This window comes from Vulpes lagopus, chromosome 6 (genome assembly GCF_018345385.1).
Source record: "Vulpes lagopus strain Blue_001 chromosome 6, ASM1834538v1, whole genome shotgun sequence".
In the NCBI taxonomy this organism is placed as follows: Eukaryota; Metazoa; Chordata; class Mammalia; order Carnivora; family Canidae; genus Vulpes; species Vulpes lagopus.
In genome coordinates, this window is record NC_054829.1 from 35,448,328 (window position 1) to 35,471,536 (window position 23,209).

The window sequence follows — 23,209 nt, forward strand, 5'->3', positions numbered from 1 at the left end:
GTTTCATCCCATCCTGAACTGATTCACATTGATGTTAATCCTCAAAACAAATGGAAAGTAGATAGGCTATTTTTTATCCTTTGTAGAAGTAATCTCTGGGGGAGGGGAAACTCTCAATTAACTGAAATACTTGAAAGTAATGTGATCTTTTTTGGCGGATTTTTTTGTTTGTTTTTGGCTGGAGGGTCAAATGAAAGGTAAGTGCTTGCAGAAAATTTGTAATACCATTAATTTATTTCTTTACCTTATAACCACGACATAAGTGAAAAGTCTTTTTTGAAGATTTTTGTTGCTCATACTTTTGAAACCGGCTAAAAATTGGGCTTCAACAATGTTGACTCTCAGACACATCTTGGAAGTTTGTTCTATTAATTCCTTTTTATCAGATTATGATTTTGTGACTTGCTCATTGTCTTAAAAGGCAATGCAGAAGAGAAGAGAAATTATGGTTTTTGAGGGTTTTAAGTACTATAGATAGACTTTGATATTATTAGAATAAATTCCAACAAAAATTTAGTATTTCTAGGAATGCTTCAGAATTTATTTTTTAAATGTTTTTAAAGGGGCGCCTGGGTTGCTTGGTCAGTTGAGTGTCCGACTCTCGATTTCAGCCTGGATTGTGATACCAAGGGTTGTGGGATTGAGCCCTGCCTCTGGCTCCATGCTGGGTGTGGAGACTTCTTGGGACTCTCCATCCCTTGTCCTCTACCCTGTCCCCCTTCTCAAAATAAATAAATAGTTTAAAAATAATTTTGAAGTTATGCTAAAAATAGTAAATATATTTCTAAACAGAAAATAGTTTTAATGAGTGCTATAAAATAAAGAATTGAATCCATGTTGGATGCTACAGATATCTGATAGATGTTTGTAAAATGAATGATAACTCTGTGAGAAGCATTTTCCATCTTATAGACGGCTTTTTCACTGAATCCTTACCCAGTCCTGTGAAGTACATTTTCTCAGTTTTATAGATGAGGAGACTAATGCTCAGAGAAGTAAGTGGCTTGTCAAGTGTCTTGTAGTAAACAGTCCAGGTGTGATTCCAGTTCAGAACTGGAGTCAAGGCCAAAGTCTATAAGTGTTTCACATCACTTCTTGGCCTTTTGGCTAAGATCAAGCATAAAAGTGTTTCATAAGGCCCAGGATGATCTCCAACAGCTCTTCCTACCTTACTCCTCTGATCCATCTCCCCCACTTTCCACTCAGGCTCTGGCCACCTTTGCCTCACCAGCACACTCCCTGCTGCAGGTACCTTTGCACTTACTATCCCTGTGCTTGGGCCACCTTCCCTCCAGATGCCATCTCACTTCCTTCAAGTGTTTGCTCAAATACCATCTTCCAGGTGAATCCACTGTATATAAAATCATACCCTCCAACTCCAGCATACTATTTTCTCCTACAGCATATACCATATAATGTATTTATTATTTTAGTTGCAATGATTTGTCTCATTGTGATAAGAATGTAAAGCTCTGTGAGGGAAAGTATTTCATCTCTTCCTTATTGTGGTATCCCAGCAGTGCTTGGCCCTCCATGGAAGTTCAGTGAATATTTGGCTAATGAATGGCTGACTGAATAAGGGAGTGTGAAGCCTATGCTGTTTGCACCAAACCTTCCAACTTTTCACTTATGTATTAATGGTATACTTGGTAAAATTGCCAGGTTATTTTAGCTATGGAGGGCATTTCAAATTATACTACTTCATGTTGTACATTCATTTTCATTTGGACTAGTTTTCTCTCATCCTTGAATATAAACTATTTTGTTTATTTGAAAAATCAACTAGATTTTTTTTAATGAAGTGTTAGAAAATAATACATTTTATTAGATATTAGTAAGGGGAGGTGATACTTCAAGAAATTAAGGGATTGCATTTTTTAGTTAGGTTTTTGTCATGTAAGCTGGCCTTTTTACATTCATCAGTATTGTTCTCATTAAAAACCATCCTTGTCTATTTTTCCTTTCGTTTCTTTCCTCCCTTCCCTCTCTCCCTCTCTCCCTCCCCTCTTCCCTCCCTTCCTTCCTCCCTCCCTTATTTCCTTCATTCCTTCTTTCCTTCCTTTCTCCCTTCCACCTTTTTTGAAATATAACTGACATATAACACTGTACAAGATATACAGCATGTTGCTAACAACTCCCATCTGGTCACATAATTACCATTTCTTTTTTGTGGTGAGAACATTTAAGATCTCTCTAAGTAGCTTTCAAGTCTATGTTATTAACTGTAATCACCATGCTGTACATTAGATTCCTGAAACTTACTCGTTTTACATCTTATTTTATATTTGGAAGTTTGTACTTTCTGACCAACATCTCTCCATTGGTAGCCATCATTTTATTCTAATCTCTGTTTCTGTGAGTTTGGCTTTTTTAGATTTCACATATAAGTGAAATCATATAGTATCTGTCTTTTTATGTCTGACTTATTTTGCTTAGCCATTCTTTTTTTTTTTTTAAATTTCATTTATCTATTCATGAGAGGCGCAGAGGGAGAAGCAGGCTCCATGCAGGGAGCCCGACATGGGACTCATCCTGGGTCTCCAGGATCACGCCCTGGACTGAAGGCGGTGCTAAACCGCTGAGTCACCCGGGCTGCCCCCATTCTTATTTTTTAATTTGCATTTTGTGACTTAGTATTATTAAAATATTAGGAAATAATTAATTTAATCTAATACTAATATTAATTTAATTTAATACTAATCTTTTTTTTTTTTTAAATTTAATACTAATCTTAAACCTTTCCCTCTATTTTTCAGTATAATTTTATTTCCAGAAGAATAAAGTTCTAATTTAGAATTGGAAATATGGAGAAAGAATATTCAATATGTAGAATTTACTGACTGAACTTGTATCTACTGTGCACTTACACATTCTAGAAACTTCTCCTGGGGGCTGGGTATTAAAAGATGAACAAAACATGTGTTTGATTCACTGGTTAAAAAAATCTCAATGTAAAAAAAAAAAATCTCAATATGGGTGTCTGGGTGGCTCAGTGAGTTAAGTGTCTGCCTTCAGCCTGGTGATGATTTCAGGGTCTTGAGATCCAACCACATGGCAGGCTGCCTGATCAGCGGGGGGTCTGCTTCTCCTTCTCCTTCTCCTTCTGCTCCTCCCCCTGCTTGTGTTTCTCTCTCTCTCTCTCTCAAATAATAGGGGAAAAAAGCCAATATAATGAGGCAAGTGCTTCAATGGAGGTATGTGTAAAGTTTAGTGCAAATTTTTTGTTACATAGTTTCTAAGGACTAAGTGGCTGCTGTAAAGTGAGAAGCTCCTATACTATTGTAGGGTATATGATTATCTTCTTCGCTTTTATGGTCATCTAAACACAAATGGAATTGGTATGTCACTACAGCTAGAATTCAGTTATCCATGCTACTAGACAAATGGTGGAATAAAGGAGTGATATGACCCCAAATTTCCAGATACAGGCCTTTGGAGAAGTTGTTCCTGGTGCTGAGCAAAGTGAACACTAAGTAGAAGGGAAGGAAAGTCATGGGGGGAGTGTGGAGAACACATGATGGAGTATGTGTGTGTATACGCGCGCGTGCGCACCGCAGGCACATGTGCCATCCTCCTTCTTAGGAAGATTGTTTTTTTATTCTGAAATTGCCCTTTCTCTTCTCTCTCTCTCTTTTAAAGATATTATTCATTTATTTGAGACAGAGCAGGAGAGGGGAGGAGCAGAGGCAGAGGGGGAAGCTTATTCCCTGCTGAGCAGGGAGCCCAACCTGGGGCTGGATTCCAGGACCCTGAGATCTTGATCAGAGCGGAAGGCAGACACTTAATCTGAGCCACCGGGATCCCAGAGCCCACACCAGTACCCCACACCAGAGCCCACACCAGTACCCCCTGCCCTTTCTCTTCTTTTGTTATTCAAAAGAGCCTTTCTTTTTATGAAGTTATAGTGAAAATAAATGTGGCTACCTACTATCTCTTAATGATTGTGTCTGGGGAAAAAAGTCAACCTGGTCTTTTTTGTAATTTCATTGATATGTAAAATCCTCAAAAAGGGGAATCACTGACAGAGATATTTTAGAATACTATGTAATTCTTGCAGTCTTCTGTTGGGAGGATATAGCCCAGCATGCTTCAGAAATTTCTTGTGTTCAAAGGCCTGATTCCATCTCTAGAAATAAGCTCTTGGGTGATGAATAAATAATAGAGAGATTGACTCTCTCAGCTGAGGCTTTGGTGGCTTCTGTCCTGTGGTTGAGTTTGGTGGCAGGAAAAGTAATCTACACCTATAATTAGGAATTGATCAATTTTAAAATGTTTTATTTCTTGTCCTGACAAGTTTCATTGACTGCCTTGGCATTAGAAGATAAAGCATGGGGGATAGCTAATATGAAGGGCTGGAAATACAGAAGTATTTATTAAAAGTTGTGTGTATGTGCAGTGTGCACATGTATGCTTGTGTGTATGTTTTTCTCTATTCTGATTGAAACATAGTGTCAAAATAATGTGAAAGCCTTGAATCCTGTAATTTTGCTGCTGCAGCCACTAGTTTGCAATAGTGGTGACTTTTTGGGTTTTGCTTACAAACTGGAAAGCATGTATTTGTAGCTTTTTGGAAAGGAAAACTAGAGAAATTCACGAAAGAATAATAACAAATAGGTGTTAATTGTTCAAGGTGGGTGGAATAATTAATATATTGTTATTTAAGAAAACTTGAGGGCAGCCCAGGTGGCTCAGAGGTTTGGCACTGCCTTCAGCCCAGGGCATGATCCTGGAGACTTGGGATCAGTCCCACGTCAGGCTCCCTGTATGGAGCCTGCTTCTCCCTTTGCCTGTGTCTTTGCCTCTCTCTCTCTCTGTCTCTCATGAATAAATAAATAAAATCTTAAAAAACAAAAAAACCCCCAAAACTTTAAGTTACCTCTCTACCATTGTTCACTAGTTTGGGGCTGATTTTATGCTGTTTAAATTTTTAAATATGTAAATGTCTGTAGAAAAGTCAATCAGATTTTCCTTTGCTTTTAGATTACAACTTTTCTTTACAATTTATCTATCCATAGATCCAGTGATGGTGGCGCTAGTTGTTGCTGTGATTTATCATTGTCACTGTCACCATCATTATCACTGTTGGTACTGGTGTGGGCTCTGGGATAAGATTACTTGGGTTCAAATACCAGCTGTTCAAATACCCACTACTAAGGGCTGCAGCCCTTAGTAGTGGAGTGATGTTGGGCAAGTGACTTAGCTGTTCTGGGCCCCAGTCCTTTCTTCTGAAAGAACTGGGATATTAATAGTGGCCACTCATAAGGTGTTCTGAAGATTAAAGGGGGCTGATGGACGTAAGGAGCTTAGTGCAGTGCTTTGCAATAGTCAGTGTTTATTATCATTGTCTTCATTCTTTTACTTTCACGTATCAGCATCAGCCTTTTCTGCCTTTCAGTTTATTGTTTAAACTTGTTTCAAACTCACACCTTGGTCTCATATTTCTGGATACTATTTAATCTGTGTAGCCATTCTGTAAGACACGTTTTGAACCTGTGAAAATGTGGAAAAAGTGCACACTAATAATTAGCAAAGTGTTTTCTGATCTTCCTAATAGATTGGAAAGAGTTCTAAAGGCAGCCAACTGTACATTTGCTTCTGTACAGCCCAGGCGAAGAAGGATGGTTTCACTGTTGTAGGTGTTCCCAGGGACCTTCCTTTGTGTGGAAATGGAACATTTTCATGGTTAGTTTTAAATAAATTTAAAAGAAAAAGAATTTCGAAGATGAAAGAAGAATTTTATAGTTATTAGTTATTACTTGAAAAACAGTGGTTTTTCAAGTGTGGCCTCACATTGAAATCACTTTGATGCTTTTAAAAAATATGTAGTAGTGCACCACCATCACTGTCCTCAACAGCAACACATGTTTTTTAACTCACTGCTTTAAATACAATAATAAAGTAATTAGAATGGTCAAGTCTTTATATGAATTACCATTAGAATGGTCAAGTCTTATTTTAGCCAACATATTAGTTTTGGGGTAGTTTCTTACTTGTTTATTTAATTGAAGTAGCTTGTGAAATCAACATATTATACTTAGATCTAGTTCATAGGACATGAAGCCTAATATTACTTGATTCATTAGAAGGATTTATAGTTTTGTCTCCCTGTTTTGATGATATATTGCTGGTTGTATTTGTAATTTGTTGAGTGTCAAAAACAATTCCTAATTTAAGCATAGTTTACTAATAAAAATAGGATTCCATTCAGTTTTCCCAAAATAATGCACTACAAAAAGAATGCTTTTTTTTTTTTTAATTGAAGTTCGATTTGCCAACATATAGTATGACACCCAGTGCTCATCCCATCAGGTGCCCTCCTCAGTGTCTGTCATCCAGTCTCCCCATCCCCCTGCCCGCCTCCCCTTCCACTACCCCTTGTTCGTTTCCCAGAGTTAGGAGTCTCTCATGTTTTGTCACCCTCTTTAATTTAAAGAGAATGCTTCTTGTATCTGTGTTTAGAAGTAAACTTGGTGGCAAGGATTTGGACAAAGCATAAGGTCAGGCAGTTAGTTAGGCATTTTATCACTTGTACTAACAGACCATGCCTCAGGTCTTCAAGGTTGTCAACTTTGTATTTTAGTGCTAAGCTCTCATTACTACTGTGAAACTAGTTTTCTGTAAATATAGGTTCATATGCTTTTCTCATTGACTTTGTTGAAGTTTTAGAGGTTGTGTGAGGGACTGATAGCATACATGGATGGGGATTTAAACACCTTAGGGAAAGTTCTAAGAGATGAGTTGGGAGTGGGGAATCAAAGACCATGTTTATATTCTCATATGTGCTGGTACCTTTATTTTTTTGTGAGAGCTGCATTTAAAAGGGCCCGGTAATAGCTTAGGACATTTTCAGATGAAAAGTATTGTTAATTTAAGAGGATTTTATTTCAGATCTTTTGAATTGAAATAATTCGTTATAAATATTGTTCTTTAGGAGGCCAAATAATGTTACTGCTTAGCTTCCAGGGCAAGCATAATTTTTTAGAAATATTTATTCACTATATTTCCACATTTATTTTAATAGCCTATGTGTGAACAGGTTACCAACCCACATCTTTTTTTTTTTTTTTTTATCAGTTTGCATTTTTTCCTATGAAGACATAGCTAGTAAGTGTTATAATGATGAGGGCCTTCTCTATTTATTTGGTTGGCCTATTTGCAAGTGTGAATTTAATGTTCTGATTTTCAGCAGCTTCAGTTGAATGGAGTCTTACGGCACCAGACCCAAGAATACCTACTTTTGTTTTAATTCTTCTACCTTTGCGACTTTTTGCTTTGCAAATCCTGACTGAGTCAGGCCTTGAGGGAAGATGGGCTAATATTGGATCCATGATCCTGTGCCCCAAACATCAGATGGGATGGAATGATGGAAGCTAAGGAGGAATGAGCTGCTTTTTCCAGTTCCAGACAAACATCTAATAAACAACCAGTCCTTGAAATCATAGTGAGGGGGAGGGGAATTGTATGTGTGTGCATATAATGTGTGCAACCCCCTACGGAGGTTGGGCTGTGACTAAAATGTATATAGTTCTTTGGACACAAGGAGCATCTCTCTCTCTCTCTCTCTCTCTCTCTCTTGAGAGGGAGTAAGTGGTTGATGGAGAGAGAGAATCTTAACCTAGCACAGAGCCTGACACGGGGCTTGATCTCACAATCCTGAGATCATGACCTGAACTGAAATCAAGAGTCTGATACTTGACCAACTGAGCCTCCCAGGTGCCCTGAGAATCTTTGTCTCTCTCTCTCTCTCTTTTTTTTTTTTTTTTTTAAAAAGATTTATTTATCTATTCAGAGAGAGAGAGAGAGGCAGAGACACAGGCAGAGGGAGATGCAGGCTCCATGCAGGAAGCCTGACGTGAGACTCGGTCCCAGGTCTCCAGGACCACACCCCGGGCTGCAGGCGGCGCTAAACCACTGCGCCACCGGGGCTGCCCTTGTCTCTTACTTTGAACTTGCATCTTCCCTCTCCTGTTGAATTCTGTGTCCATGTTCCCATCCCTTTTTGTACTTGTAAATTTTAAAATTATTTGGGTATGAACACCTTAGAAGTAGGAGTAGTCGTTTCCCCCAGCTTATTGATGAAAATTGATAGGAGAATGTTGGGGGATGGTAATAGAAAAGGCATATGGGAGGGGCACCTGGGTGGCTCAGTCAGTTAAATGACAGCCTTCAGCTCAGATTATGATCTCAAGGATCCAGGCATCCAGCCCCACATCGGGCTGAGGAGTCTGCTTCTCCCTCTGTCCTTCTCCTTCTTTTATGCTCTCTCTCTCTCTCTCTCTCTCTCTCTCTCTCTCAAGTAAATAAGTCTTTCTAAAAAGAGAGAGAGAGAGGAAGAGAGAGAGAGAGAGAGAGGAAGGCATATGGGAGAAAATACGTAATGCTGAAAAGGAAAAAGAGGGACAGTGTGGTGAGAAATGTAACTGCCAAGTAGATTGACCACTTAGCTGGTTACTTTTATATTCTTGGGTGAGAAACATATTCTACAAATCAATGTAATTTTCAGAGTTGTTCCAGAGCAGTAGAATCTGACCTTAGAAATCTTATCAAGCTATGATAGTTGGAGCAGTTATTTCTCATTTAAACAAATACTAACATTAATGGATGGGTTGTTGTGCTAATGACCTTCATGGTATTACATAACCACTTATTGATTCCTCATTATTTATGGTTATGATCCTGTAGAATTCTTCTTCTGGGGGGAGGGATGGCCTGTGTAGACCAGAGGCTTCCATTGGAAGAGATGGCATAAGCATACTGCCTGGTCTCCTTTGGGATTTTAAGATGACCTTTAATTTTTCTAATTTACACTTATTTTTAAATGTCTGTAATTTTTTCCCCACTTTCAATCTGAGTTGCTTTAGAGGTGTTTAGATTTTCAGGTAGCTTGGATTTGGGAGGTGGGTCATTTTGAATTGTTAAAATCTAATGTTAGTGCATTATGGTCAAAATGTATTGCCTATCTAATGTCTTCTTTTTATCATTTATGGTGGTTTTTTTTTTTTTTTTTGGTGTTTTCTTTATGTCCTTAGTACCTAATACTTTTTATACATGTTTCTTCATAAAGATATTTATTCTGCTTCTGGGACTGGTTCCCTAGACAGTAAACTTATATCATTGAAATCTTTTGGATTACTCCAAGTGTTTCTTCTCTGATCCTGGCCTGGTCTACATTTTCATACCTTTATATAGTTCACTGGGATTAGGAGATGAGACAAGGAGTTTGGGAGCAACATAGCTATTTGAGGCAATCCAGGGGCCAGACATTATAAGAGGAGCCCTTTGCTCAGACTGATTTATGATTTAGGTCTTCCTTCAGTGAGAATGAAAAAAAAATTTAATTGTTATAATGGAATTGGCTCTTTGAGGAACATTCCTCACTCTTTTTCTTTCAGTGAATCTTGATTACTTCAGTTCTTTAGGGAGAGGAGATTATCTTAGAATAATTTAGTCTATGATAAAGGATAAAGAATACCTATTGCTGTATGTGTTAATCTTGGGAATGAGCTAGAGGGGAGATAGATTCTTTATAAATGGGACATGTTGGAGATTAATTTGTTGGTTTCCTTCTGTGTTCTTCCTCTTCTTATCTTTGTACACACCCAGTTTTATGAAATGTGATATGCCTTATATTGAGTTTGTTGCATAGTAGTGAAGAGTCCTGGTTCTGGAGTCAGTCTGTCTGGGTTTGAATCCTGTTTCCACTGCTCATTAGCTATATGATTCTGGGCAAGTCACTGACTTTTTTTGTATCTTGATTTCTTTATCTGCTAAATTGGAAATAGTACCTACAGCATAGGATTGTTGGTGGGATTAAATGAGATACAGTATGTGAAAATGCTTAGAATAGTACATAGTACATAATAAATGTAGCCTGTAGTGCTTAGTAAATGTAAGCTATTGTCATTATTCCATTAGGCAGATGGATAGCCTGCTTCACATTTGTCTATGACATTACATCAATTTGGATAAAGCATAAATTTCAACTGCCTAACATGAAAAAAAAAGACTAAATTTTAATTGCCTGAATTTTTAAAATAGCCTAATATATGAGTCTCTTGAATATTATTGCAGTGACCACAAAGATTAATCATTGTTGTCCCTACTTAAATGACGGTTTGCTTTTTGGAGGAAAGGCTATCATTTATAGATGCTTTCATAATTCCTGTGTGTTGAGTTATGCAGTTCTCCATGTAGATGGTCTGTTTTTAAAGCTTTATCAAAGTTACTGTAGCAAAAATAGGATTAATTAAATTTTCTTCTAAAGATTTTCGCCTTAATGTTACATTAATAAGATGGTTTTGTTCCCTATGCAGCATCAAAACTTCCATTCAACTTTGAGGTATGGGGTCTGATTTCAGTAGTTAACCATAATGGTCTTTTGCATATAAGCAGTCATTGTTTAAGGATATTTAGCCATGTTCGTAAGCAGCCTTGTTTAGTATTTTTTAAAAAATTAGTTAAATTTTGAACATTTGAAGCAGGTAGTGATTACAGAGAAAGCTTGATCTAAATTTAGTTCTTAGAATCCAAAGCTAGATTTTTTTTTTTTTCTTTTTTGAAAGTGATTCAGTGTAGGGGCATGGAATAAGACATCTTGTGGCTTAACTCAAATCCCAGAGTCTTTTTGACTATAAGATACATTAGCTTTTGGAGACCTGTGGGGGTGGTAGTAGGAGGGGAAATGTACTGCTTAAGAATAATTTCTAAATTTACATCTGGTTTTTGCTAAGACTAGCAGTGATGTCCTAAATACCTTTGAAAATATTGACTACTTCTTGTTCCCTCGTATCTGGTAGAGAAATCCTATGTTTTCAGGTGTCCTGTCCACTCTCATCTAGGCTTACCTTAATGTTGATGTTAGTAGGCAGTGTTTTGGGAGAATTATCTATGAAGCCCTTGTTACTTGGGCTAGCGCTTGGGTTGTGGGATGTGAACAAGGGAAGGGAGTTGTGGAGAGGAGTCATGTGGACCTTTTGAATAGGAGCCTAACTCTCACTCCCTTCTGCTGGGGCTACTGGTGGTTGTAAGGTGAGCCTGTTAGTTGTTGCACTTACCTCCAGAGCATAGGGGACCCATGCTTTAGGGCTGCTATAAAGCATTTACCGGCAGGCTGGTAACTGAGGGTAGTTGCAAGTGACTGGCCAAACATTGTTTAAAGTCCTTGAGTAGTACAGAGGGAATGTGGAAATGTGGCTAGAGACCTGGGCACTATGCCCAGCTTCATAATTCATTCATTGTGGGACCTCAGTGACTGTGTCTAATTTTCTTTTTGGAAAAAATAGAGAATAATAATGCTACCTGCTTACTTCTAAGAGTGTCTTGAGGATTAATGAGTTAATCACCTTGGATGAAGGCAGGAGCCTGCTCTGGTCATAATTTCATTGCCCTTGCAAGAGAAGTTCCAGTTTGGGGAATAAAGTAGTGAAAGTAAAACAGGAATGGAATGGATTATCTACAACTTGGTGTGTTTCAAGTCCAGCTGTAGATCATGTTTTCATTCTAACTGGGGAATTTGAATGTAAAATTTTTATCTAGTTTCTAGAAATGACACCAAACCAAATGTCTGATGTGCCGTTTGTGGAAAAAGAACAGATGTTTATTCTGAGAACATATTAATGAGGATGCTAGTGGTTTTCTCCCACTGTAAGGGAATAAGATGGGTCAAAAGAGAGAGCATTGATTTAAAAGTAGAGTTTGCTCTTATTGTCCGATTACTGGTGTGTTCTTTTTGAGAGAATTGATATTACTTCATTTTGTTGTTTTTTTTTCAAGTTTCCTTGACAAAGAAACTTCATAGATGTCAAGCCAAAACAAAACAAAAAATATAAACACACACATACAACAGTTGCTTTAAATACCAAGGATGTCAGTGTGAAATTAAAATGAAGTTACTGACATTTCTGCTTTGAAATTTTTTTAGTAAAACTAATTTAAACCAACAGTGAAAACTTCTGGCTTTACCTTATAATGGGAAGTTTGACCTTTTTCAGTGTTTTTGGCTCAGGGGTTTTGACATGGGGGTGTTTTTGGTTAAAATTTGCTTCAACTTTCTAATGGCTCTTGGGATTTTGGTCAATCTTTGGTTGTGGAATAGCAAATGCTGTGCATGGTGTTGGTACCATGTAGTTTTCAAAGACAAGATCTCTGAAGTAGTGGCTGTGGTATCCCCTCCTGCCCATGTGTAATTGTTAAAAAGAACACTGTTGTCATGTGAATTCTTATTTTTTTGAGCTTGCTTTTGAAGTAACTTTCACAGAGAATTCCTGTTACCTAGAAATTGATGACAGACTTACACCATTTCCTTTTTTTTTCTTAGACGTTCCATCCTCAGAGCAGCCTGAACTGTTCCTAAAGAAACTTCAGCAGTGCTGTGTCATTTTTGACTTCATGGACACGCTATCTGATCTTAAAATGAAAGAATACAAGCGCTCCACTCTTAATGAACTGGTGGACTACATTACAATAAGCAGAGGCTGTTTGACAGAGCAGACTTACCCTGAAGTAGTTAGAATGGTGAGTTTCTTTTTTTTCGCCGCGGACACTTTTAAGCACCTTCCATAGCAACTTACAGGTGTATTTATTGCAGTCAGGTCACTGGAGGTCACCTCCACAAATGAGAGCCAGCCTTCTGAAAGCTAAGCTAAAGTAGTTGGAATAATACTAGAATTTGAAGAGTATGATTTCTAGAGAATGAAATCCAGAACTTTTCACCTACAACAGTACTGGAGGAATCAATGACTTCAAAATATGAAGCCAGGATTGCCAGGGTATTCTTGGATTTCTGGCATTGAGAAAAAACAAGACACAGGAAAATCAACACGAGTTTTAGATCTGTGTTTGAAAGATATTCAAGCCCATTGGATGTCTTGATTTTTTTTTTTTCTCTGTTCATTGTGGTAAATTAGAAATAGCTTTAACCTTAATAAAATTGTGATTTGTAGAATCTAGTTAAAGCCTGTCCTGGCTTTATAAACTAATCATTGTCTTTATAATCTTGAAATCAAGGGTGATATCTTTCATTATTTTTGAACAGTGTCTTCTTGCACTTTGGTCATTAGGAGTTATGAGGAAACACATTATTAGCATAATGGAAGTAATTATATTCTTACTGGGTCAATAATTATATTAGTTTTTAAAAAGCTGAGCCAAAATATGGTTTTCTGATAGATTTCTGTGAGAAGATTGCCTTCCTTGGCATCCCAGAAGATCTTGCATCTAAAGAGTATGTGCTTTTTGGGGGAAATGGAGCTCTTCTTCCAACTGGTGAAATTATGCCGCAGAGATCCAAAAGGGTCAGGGCACCCCTGGGAAGCCTTTTGGAGAATCTGGCCCACTCTCTCTACTGCTGAAAATCTGTCTAACTTTTCAATTCAACTTTTATCCTTTGTATTCAACAAATACAGAAGAGAGACATCTGTGATGGAATAGATGTGGTTAAAAATGAATAGTTCAAATTTGGGAAGGGATGTGAATATCATAATTTGAGAAGCAATGACTGATGTATGAAGATCATTTCAAAACAATGTCCAATGTATTTCTCAGGTCTATATCTGAGTGTATATTGCATTCTTGTTGTTAATTTACAAGAATATAGTAGCAGAATATTTTGTAGATTAACTATTAACATTGTAGCTCTTGAGCAGTGGTTCTCAACCAGGGCTGATTTTGCTTCCCAAGGTACTTTGGTAATGTCTAGAGACATTTTTGGCAGTCACAACCAGGGATGCTACCAGTATCCAGTGGAGAGAGGCTGGAATGCAGCTAAACATCTTATGCTGCACAGGATGGTTCCCCCAACAATGAATTATCTGGCCTTAAATGTCAGTAGTACCATTGTTGAGAAGCCCTGCTCTAGAGTTTGCATGCTCTCTAAACTTCTTAACCTGATATTAAGGATTTTCTCTAGTTTATCTAGTTTCTATAGAGCATGGCCTATTGGTTTTAACTTATCTGTGTCCTCAGCCGACAGAGGTATCCACTGTTTTATAACTTACTTCTGTATAATTCCATGGATAGTCCATGAATACATAAGCGTATATGAGCAGATAGGTATAAATACACAAGTGGTGGCATACAAAACACACTTATCTGTACTTGCTTTTTTTACTTATAAATATATAGTACATATCAGTACACATAAAGGTGTTTTATTTAGGTTTAAAGCTGTGTAATACTTCACCGTTGGATGCACCATAATTTATTTAACCACTATCCTATGAATATTCATATATATATGGCAGTTTGCCCTTGTGTGAGAACATCTGTATATTTACTGATTTGTTGTCTTTTTTAGTAGCCTTTCTTACCCCCTGTTTCTGGACCTTCGAGTGTTTCCTGACCTTGCCTCTAGTTCTGATTCTCCCCTTCCTTTCCAGACTTGGCTTAAAGTGCCACTACTGATACCGAAAAGCCCCAAGTTGTCTCCTTCCTTCAGTTCCTCCACTTCTTGACAATCCACCCTTTGGGAATTTGTTCATTTGCTGCTTTTTAATTTTTTCATATGTGTTTATCCAAATTTTCTAACTGGACTATAATGCTTCTAGGCAGGAACTGTTCCTGCACATCTCATGGCCTCTGTAATACCTCCTAGCACAGGCCTACCTGGAGTTTGTTGAGTGAGTGAATTCTTTCCTAAATGTAGGCATTTCAGGCTCTTGAATTATGATTAAGCTATTGAATGTCATTGGATTATATTCAGTTTATAAACCCGGTATTTGGGGCAGTCTGGGTGGCTCAGTGGTTTAGCACCGCCTTCAGTCCAGGTCGTAATCCTGGAGACCGGGGATCGAGTCCCATGTCAGGCTTCCTGTAGGCTTCATGTCTCTCCGCCTGTGTCTCTGCCTCTCTCTCTCTGCCTGTGTCTCTGCCTCTCTCTCTGTGTGTGTCTCTCATGAATAAGTAAATAAAATCTTTTTAAAAAATAAATAAATAAACCCAGTATTTGTCATAATCAAAAAATTCTTTTATTCTTATGAAACCAGCTTGGTTTTGGTCTTTTTTTCTTCTTTTTAAGATTTTATTTATTTATTATTCATGAGAGATATAGGCAGAGGGAGAAGTAGGCTCCATCCTAGGACCCTGGGATCACGACTTTAGCCAAAGGCAGATGCTCAACCACTGAGCCACCCAGGCACCGCTAGCTTTGGTTTTTTAAAGGAGACTATTTTCCCTTCTCTGCTACCCTCCCCCAACTCGCTACCCCCCCAATTTTTTTTTAAAGTCTCCTATCAGTTGTGTGTGAATGTATTTTAAAAATATACTTGAGCCCTACCTTAGGAGGTGTTAAATCTATGGCACACATGCTGTTCTAGGACATTAGAAAATTTACTTTCTAGATGGTAGTTTAAGGTTTTCAGAGGTATAGTTTATTTTTCATATCTCATGATTTGTGAAATTGTAGCTGTTAATTTTACAGGGTTCTTAGACAACGTGGGGGTATTTACAGAGCAAGAGCCAGTGTGGGAAAGTAGAAAGAGAAAAGACTTTGCAACCACACAGACCTGGGTTTGCGTGCCAGCTGTGGCCACACTTAACTTGCTCCATCACTGTGGATGGTGCCCTCCATCTTTGGAGCCCTGGGTTTTTGTGTGGTACTGAGACATACATGGGATCGGGGGAAGGGTAGCCATGGTCCTTCCTACACTGCTCTGTAAATACTCTGCCTAAGCAAAATTATTGTGCTTTGTTTGTACATCAAGGTTCTCACCACCTCAGTTATACATACAGTCTAGCAAGCAAGGTGCTCATGGCTCTGTGTAAAAAGGGTTGGAACCAAGTCCCCACTTGGTGTCTTCTATCCCCTTCCATATTGCTACCTCTTAGGCCCCTTGTATATAGAAATCCTGGTGCTGCCACTGCTCACTTTGTATCATACCTGCCTTTTGGTGCTTTTCATGAGGATTGGCAGTAATGATGTGTATAAAGCTTTAAAACATGGCAAGCATTCAGTCAAAAATATTATTATTATGTTTTGACTATTCTGTTATGAGGTACTCGATTTTACAATAATTGGTGGGACCCAGAGTTCCTGCTTGTGAACTTAAGATGCTGTCAACTGGATGTCTTGTAGTCCGTTGCCTCAGTGGTTCTCACATTCTGTAATTCCAAGATGATCTGTCAAACAAATGTCACTGTCCCCACCTAGTTTATCTTGTTACTGTAAAATGCAGCTGCTTCACTAGGACTAGTGAAGGAAATGGGGGTGCTTTAGTGAAATATCAATGAAATTATAGCTAGGTTTTATGAACTTGGATGAGTCATAATTTATGATGACATGTTCTGGTGTCAGCACTGTTACCAGAAGCCTTTGATTTAACCTGAAGAGACTTATCTTTGGAGAATTCTAATCCCTTTATGGCAAGGAAAGAGTGACAGATAAAAGTAATCTATGAGTTGTGGAAGCCATTTTTAGCATTTAAATGAAGTCTGGATACCACCTCCAGGCTGTTAGAATTAAGAAAGTGTAGTACAGCTCTTCAGTTGTAAATAAAATAAAACAATGTAGCACCCAGCTTACTTGCAGAAGAATTGTGCTGGGTAGTGGAGAGCGCCCCAGGCAGAATTTGTGGAAGTCACTTTCCTCATTTCTCATCTTCCACTTGACTGGTGGTGAGATCTTGGGCAAGTAATTTCTCTCAAGCCCCACTTTCTCCTGCTGTAAATGGAGCGGGTTGATGATGGTGGCCCTCGCATCCCAGCTCTGAAGACTTAGCTCTTTTGGTCAACACAGCCTAAGAAAGTTAGAATGGATTCTGCTTCCAAAATAGTTGCTTAGGTATGTATTTCTCATGAGAGCATATCTGATGGAAAAATGAGAATCAGGGCTTGTAGTTCCTTCAGGCTTTGGCACATTCTGCTTTGTATCATCTCAAGTGTCAGGCTTCTGTCCATGAGGCAGTATTTTTTTTTTTTTTTTAAATTTTTTAATTTTTATTTATTTATGATAGTCACAGAGAGAGAGAGAGGCAGAGACACAGGCGGAGGGAGAAGCAGGCTCCATGCACCGGGAGCCCGACGTGGGATTCGATCCCGGGTCTCCAGGATCGCGCCCCGGGCCAAAGGCAGGCGCCAAACCGCTGCGCCACCCAGGGATCCCCATGAGGCAGTATTTTTACCACATTATGCTAATGTTTTCTTTTTGGTTCTGTTGCCATGCATCCATTGGAAAGACTTAGAATTTCTGGCTTTCCAAGTAATATTGTGCTTAATCCACCCCCCCAAACTTGAATTCTGTGTATTCTATTCTTTATATCTACACATTTTCCTTTTCAAAAATGGCTCTTCTGGTTATAGTTTGAGAGTGAGATGAAATCTCATTGGTGAAAACATTATTTTAGTTAATTCCAGATAAAGTTTACCGAAAGATTTAGAGCCGCTCTTTTACATTTTGATGATAACAAAAGGCAGGGCCCTGCTCTATCAACAAACTCAAAATCAGGTAGAACGGATATTTGTGAACAAATAATAAGAAAATGTCATATGTGCATTTATAGAGGAATGTACAAGGTAAGGAAGGATTAGAGAGAGGGACAATTACTCAGAGGTAAGTAGAGATGGTCAAGGAAAGCTATTTACAAAGTGAGTAAAGCCTCAGTAGAATGTTAAAGGTGAATGCGTGTTTTCCAAGTGGCTGAAATAGTGTTGAAATGAAAAAGAGAATTACGTGATGCAAAGGAGTTGCCAAATCCTGTGCTATATTCCAAGAAACACAGTAGTGCTGTGTTGTCACAGCATTATGTGCATGCACACGTGTGTGTGTGTGTGTGTGTGTGTGTGTGTGTGTGTGTGTGTGTGTTGGGGAGTGGGAGGAGGTGAATGGTGACAGTGGAAGCTGTTTATGTGGGCCAGATCCTGAAAGAACCTCATAGACAGTGGATAACCATTGAAAAGTTTGAAGCAGTTGAGTGACATGGTGAGGTTTGTATTGCAATGGCAGGGGGGCCAGAGAGATTGGTGGGGGCTGATACTGAAGGTAGAGAGGAATCATTTGGAAACTGTTCTTGTAGAGAAGTTGTGGAGAGCCTATAGCAAGCATAGGTGTGGAAGTAGAGAAGAAGAAGGATGGCATTCGAGATTCACTTAGCAGGTAAAATTGAAGTCACTTGGCATTTGTGAGTGTTTGGAGTGTGAGAGAGAGGAAGGGGTGTAGGATAGCTTGGCGATTTAGGTGGTTGTGCTCTTGTTTGAGAAAGGTACTGCAGGAGGACGAGCAGGATTTGGATGGAAGCTGAGGAATTGACTTTTGATGTGTTAACTTGGAGGTTATGGGAGACCTAGATGTGGAAAGATTGGTAATTATCAGTATGGGAGGAGGGCAAGAGAGAAAAAGAACAATGATGGAATTTTAGGTGGTACTGGGAAATCATTGTGCTTTTGTGCTGTGGTGGAGGTGGGAGCTAGTGGGTTGAGGAGCACATGAGGTAGAAGGAAGTTGAGATGATAACTGAAGGTAGTGATTACATATACAGTGGTGGAATCTTCGTTAGAATACAATCCTATCATTTCTTTCCTGCAGAAAGTGTACCTTGTTGCACTGACTGTGCAACATATTTTGCTAGTCCTTATGACGTGGCTTTTATTGGTTTCAAAGTCTGCCCCACTCCTAATCTGTGGTTAAATTTCTGTATACCTCAATATGTAGAATATGTGATTTTTTCCCAGCGGTAATATAGTTTTAAGATAAAATATTTTGGACAGTTTTTTCTTCTTTTCTCTTGAAGTCTTTCCTTGAGCCCTAATTATTGTTTCTTGGCCACCATTAGCTTTGCTTTTCCTACTCTCAAATTATACCCTATCATTTGGTTATTTAAGTAAGTGTTTTATCTTTTATATATCCTTTGATTGAACTGGAAGTCACAGCTCTGGTTTGCCACTTAATAGAAAAATCTGGTTTTGTAGAAAATTATAAAGTTTACAATTAAAGGTCTCAGAGTCTGCCTGTACAGACTTTTAGGAGTGCTTTGTTAACTTCACTACACACTTTATTGGCTGAAGGACGGAGAGTTTCTTTTGTAAAATAACTATCTAAAGTAGCCTTGGGAATGATAACTACCAGGGGGGAATATGAAATTTCCACTTTTTTATCTTCTGGTATCTGATAAAGAATGTAACCATACGTCCTGTCCAGGATTTGCCTTGGAGGTGACTCTTCAGACTCAAAGGAGATAAGATCTGACCCATGTGGGGGTGATGGTGGTGGAGATGGGCTGTTTGCTCTATTGAAAATATAAATAATGGGAGAGAATTGAGTGATATCTGGAAAAGGCATCTAGGAACTAAATGCCTAAATTATTAAATTATTGGAACTAAATTATTGGCAAAATTTGAAAATAGGATAAGTCTAAGAGATAGGACTTGAGAATTAAATTAGAAAGTAAAGAATTCCTTGGTACTTAGAAAAGAGTTTAAAGTTATGATAATGAAGATTATCAAAAGACATTTTTAGAATGAGATCAGAAAGTGTTCTCTACTCAAGGTTAGGAGCAGATTGTTACCATTTGTAATTTATCAGAGGGTAGAGAAACTAGCAGGCATTTTGTCCCTTTCCTTAATGACCATAAATCTTAAACAATAGTATTTTCCTTCTTTGGTTAATGCTCACTTACTAATATTCGTTTAGCATCTTAGGGTGTCTATAGAGACTCATAGAGTGCATGGATCCTCTGATGTTGACTGCAGAATTTTGAATGTCTTGTGTGTATTTTTGTGGTAGAAGATCCATAGCTTTTGAGTCAATATTAGATATATCTATCTCTAGAATGGTTTAAACTTGATTTTACTACATTGCAGTGCTCTGCTAGATGCTGCTCTCTTGGAATATATAAGATTGGAAAGGAGCAGGGTCTTCCCATTTATGGCAGTAACTAAAGATAAAACATGAAGTTATTAGAATGATTTCACCAATCTGGGCCTGTGGTTTTCTCTGTTGGAAGGTTTCTTCTGGTAATGAGTTCTTTTTTTAAAAAACATGTGTGACTCTAGATTTTCTGTTTTATCTTGTGTCAGTTTTGATAGGTTGTTATAATAGTTTCACAATTTAGAGTTAGTAGACAAATACTTAATCCTTAGAATTTCTTCACAAAGGTGTGTACTAATAGAAGATCACCAGCACCTGTACAACTTCTGTGGTTAGCAGCATAATTATCTGCAGCCACTACAATATATGCGCTAATTCAGTCTTCACAACAATAACCCTGTGAGGTAGATAGTAGCATTATATAGATTATTTTATAGATGATTTAAAGGAAGTAGAGGGAGGTTAAGAAACTTGCCCAGAGCTATTCACCTGGGTAATTGGCAGAGCTGATTTGATCTGAGCTGTCTGGCTCCAGAGCCAAAACTCTTAACTGCTATGCCTAATACTTTCCTAGAATCATTCTTTACAATAGGAATGAGGACTAAAACCCAAAGATTGGACTACTTTCTCTGTACTGTAATCTTTTCATGGAGTACTTCTAAATAAATAGGTGATAAGGCTTTTGATTAGCTTTTCCCTGGATTTCTTGCTGCTTCTGACAAGGCCAGAATAGTAGGCTTCAGGATTAAATGTTCATTTTACTTAAGAAACAGCTTCCCTTTCACTCTCTCCTCTCACCACCTCACTACCCCGCTTTTGTGTTATTCTTGAATTAAGAGTGCTTCTTAACCCGGTTTTTCCTTCTCTATCACTCCCTCCTGGTATGTGAGAGTGAATGGTATTTGGAGAGTGAAGAAGGGGAGGCCATGTAGTTCAAAACTCTCCTCTCTTCCACCCTAATTACAGTTCTTGAGATGATGCTATCTCCTAAGTTCATGTGCTCCCCACATACTTCTCTGTCCCACCATTAGAAGCAGGCAAGCTCAACCAGCAGCCAAGGCATTCTTACGTTGCTTGCTTAGCTTGAATTTGGAACAAGGGAGTTAGATGATTTGAACATCCCTCCATCTCTGTGACGGCCCCTAATCCTTGGAAGCACCTAAGTATGTACAACATACTTTTTGTTGTCCTTCCTGGAAAAGTGGTATAGATGGACAGACCTGGGCCCAGTCCTACTACTTACTTAGCAGGGATCTTAGATGAGTTTTCACTTTTTTAAGTTTGTTAACCCACTGTGACTTTATAAGGTTGTGATGTTGTTATTGCTATCATTAGTCATGGTACTTACCTCTACCACCCTTGCTAGACTTGTTTTCTTTCTTTAGATGGATTAATCAGGTTTTCTGGTTACAGGAAAGTCTTGATAGCCTGAAAGATGTTGTTGTTGTTGTTGTCGTTGTTTTGGTCTCTTAAAAGTAACTTCCCATATCTTTTCTCTGTTGACTTAAAATTTTAATTCTCTGTGGGAAATTTCATTTTCATGAAATGAAATGAAATGAAATTTCATTTTCGAGCCTTTAAAAAATTTTTTTGGAGGACCCTGTAAATCTACATGGGGCTGTGTGTGTATAATTATATATACATGTGTATATATACCACTCTTAGTTTACCTAAATAAACATTTTCCCGATGTACTTGCATATTCATGTCTATATTAATAATTTACCATTTCTCTCCCGCAGACATTCTCTCTTAAGGAATCTGACAGGGATTTTAATGTGTTTAGGTTTAATTTAAATGTGCTAAGGAGTGGGTTTTTACTCAGGAAGCAACTGAGCTACTCATGATTGCTATTTGCTTCATTTACAAGCTGTAGTCCTTCTGGCTTAACTGCCTTACAGATTGTTCAGAGTTTTCAATATACTTAAAATTGTTTGACAGCTGTGACTTGTCTAGCACTGATGTATCCAGTACTATCATCTCACTCTAAGAATGCTCCCCCTCTTTCTTTCCCTCTGCCCTGAAGCTGGCAGCAAAATTCTGCAAGATGAATTACAGTACTGCATTCAAGTTTTGGTTTCTCTTTCCTCCTATCTTTTAATTTGACCTTGAAACTGAAAATATGGTTAGAGGTGTAAAGAATACTTCTGGAAAAATCTAAGAAAAATGTATGTGATTGGATAATACTGCCTATGGTTTATACATAGAAGTGGGTCTTGGATAATTCTAGCACTTGCTGTTCGTTTATGTAGTTCAACCGTCTCTCTGCCAAGGACAGAAGTAAGGGAGGGATTTCTTACTTGATTCTCTAAGGAGAAAGCTGGTTATACTACTATGATGCATGTGAGCAGGAAAAGACCGAGAAAATGAGCGTCCTCAATGTAGAATTCTCAGAGACAGTAATGCCTTAGGCAGGAATTTGGCAAGAAGACAACAAGCAGGTCATTTCCAGGAGGTAGTTGGCTTCTCACCAGTATTAAAAGCCAAAAAGCCAAACTTGATCTGTAGATGAAAACCAGAAGGAATATGCTATCCAGTGACTTCTGCGGAGGAAGCTGCTTTTGGAAAGTGAGGATAAGATAAGAGACTTCTAGAATTAAAATGCAGTTAACAATGATGAATAGAGAAAAGTGGGGGTTGGCTGAGCAGTGAAGGGAAAACTAGAAAGACCGGAGCCTAAGGCAGCTGCAGGTCCTGGGCAAGGAGAAACATTGCCAGGAGGGCAAGGGGTGACACATTGTGGGGAGGATGTTCTGGAACAAAAATAGGACTGTTTATAACTATTTGGTAAGTTGGAGAGCAAGTTTATCTTTTCATAATGTGGGTAAGCAAGCTACATTAGAGAATATAATGTTTCTTTGGCTCTTCAGAAATGTAGGTAACAAACAGGGAGCAAGGGGCTGGGCAGATAGTGTTATCTACTAAATGAGCTGCTTTGAAATACTGTGGATTTTCCCTTCCTGAAGAAGTTAAGGCCTTTATGAGAATAGGATAGAATACTCTGGAATAATGCAAGCCTCTTCCTTTTGAGGGACTTTTGACCTTTTCTCTAGAGACGTTAGAAAAATTCGTTGAGTTTCAACAATAGAGAAGGTGCTGGAAAGTTGAGTTTGTTATGTGTGCTGCCAGTAGGTACAAACTGGGGAATACGTTGTGCCCTGTTCTGGAAAGTAGGAGTAGTTATTTGAGGGGTAAGTAATCAGAAGGCAGCAATCTTTAAATCCATATTTAAAATGGCAGCTAACAGGGAGAATGGGCCGTTTCTGTCCCCAGAGCCTTTCTTGGCTTCTTTCTGAGGCACTTAGACCTGTACTCCAGCCTCCCCTCCAAGATGAGGCCATTGTGCCTCTGTGAGGCCCCTGAGGGAGAGTTGTCTGTCTTGCCCTCCCTTTGAGTGGTGTATCTTACAAATTG

The 23,209-nt window shown here is 38.4% G+C and overlaps 1 protein-coding gene across 3 annotated transcripts in view; it reads left to right on the forward strand.

Moving 5' to 3' along the window:
• Positions 1 to 23,209, forward strand: part of PPP2R5E (protein phosphatase 2 regulatory subunit B'epsilon) — a 146,803-nt gene that overhangs the window by 66,930 nt on the left and 56,664 nt on the right. For all 3 annotated transcript variants that reach the window (XM_041758523.1, XM_041758525.1, XM_041758524.1), the window contains exon 3: positions 12,317 to 12,513. In XM_041758523.1, the coding sequence (XP_041614457.1) occupies positions 12,317 to 12,513 (197 nt within the window). The remainder of the gene's footprint in view (positions 1 to 12,316; positions 12,514 to 23,209) is intronic.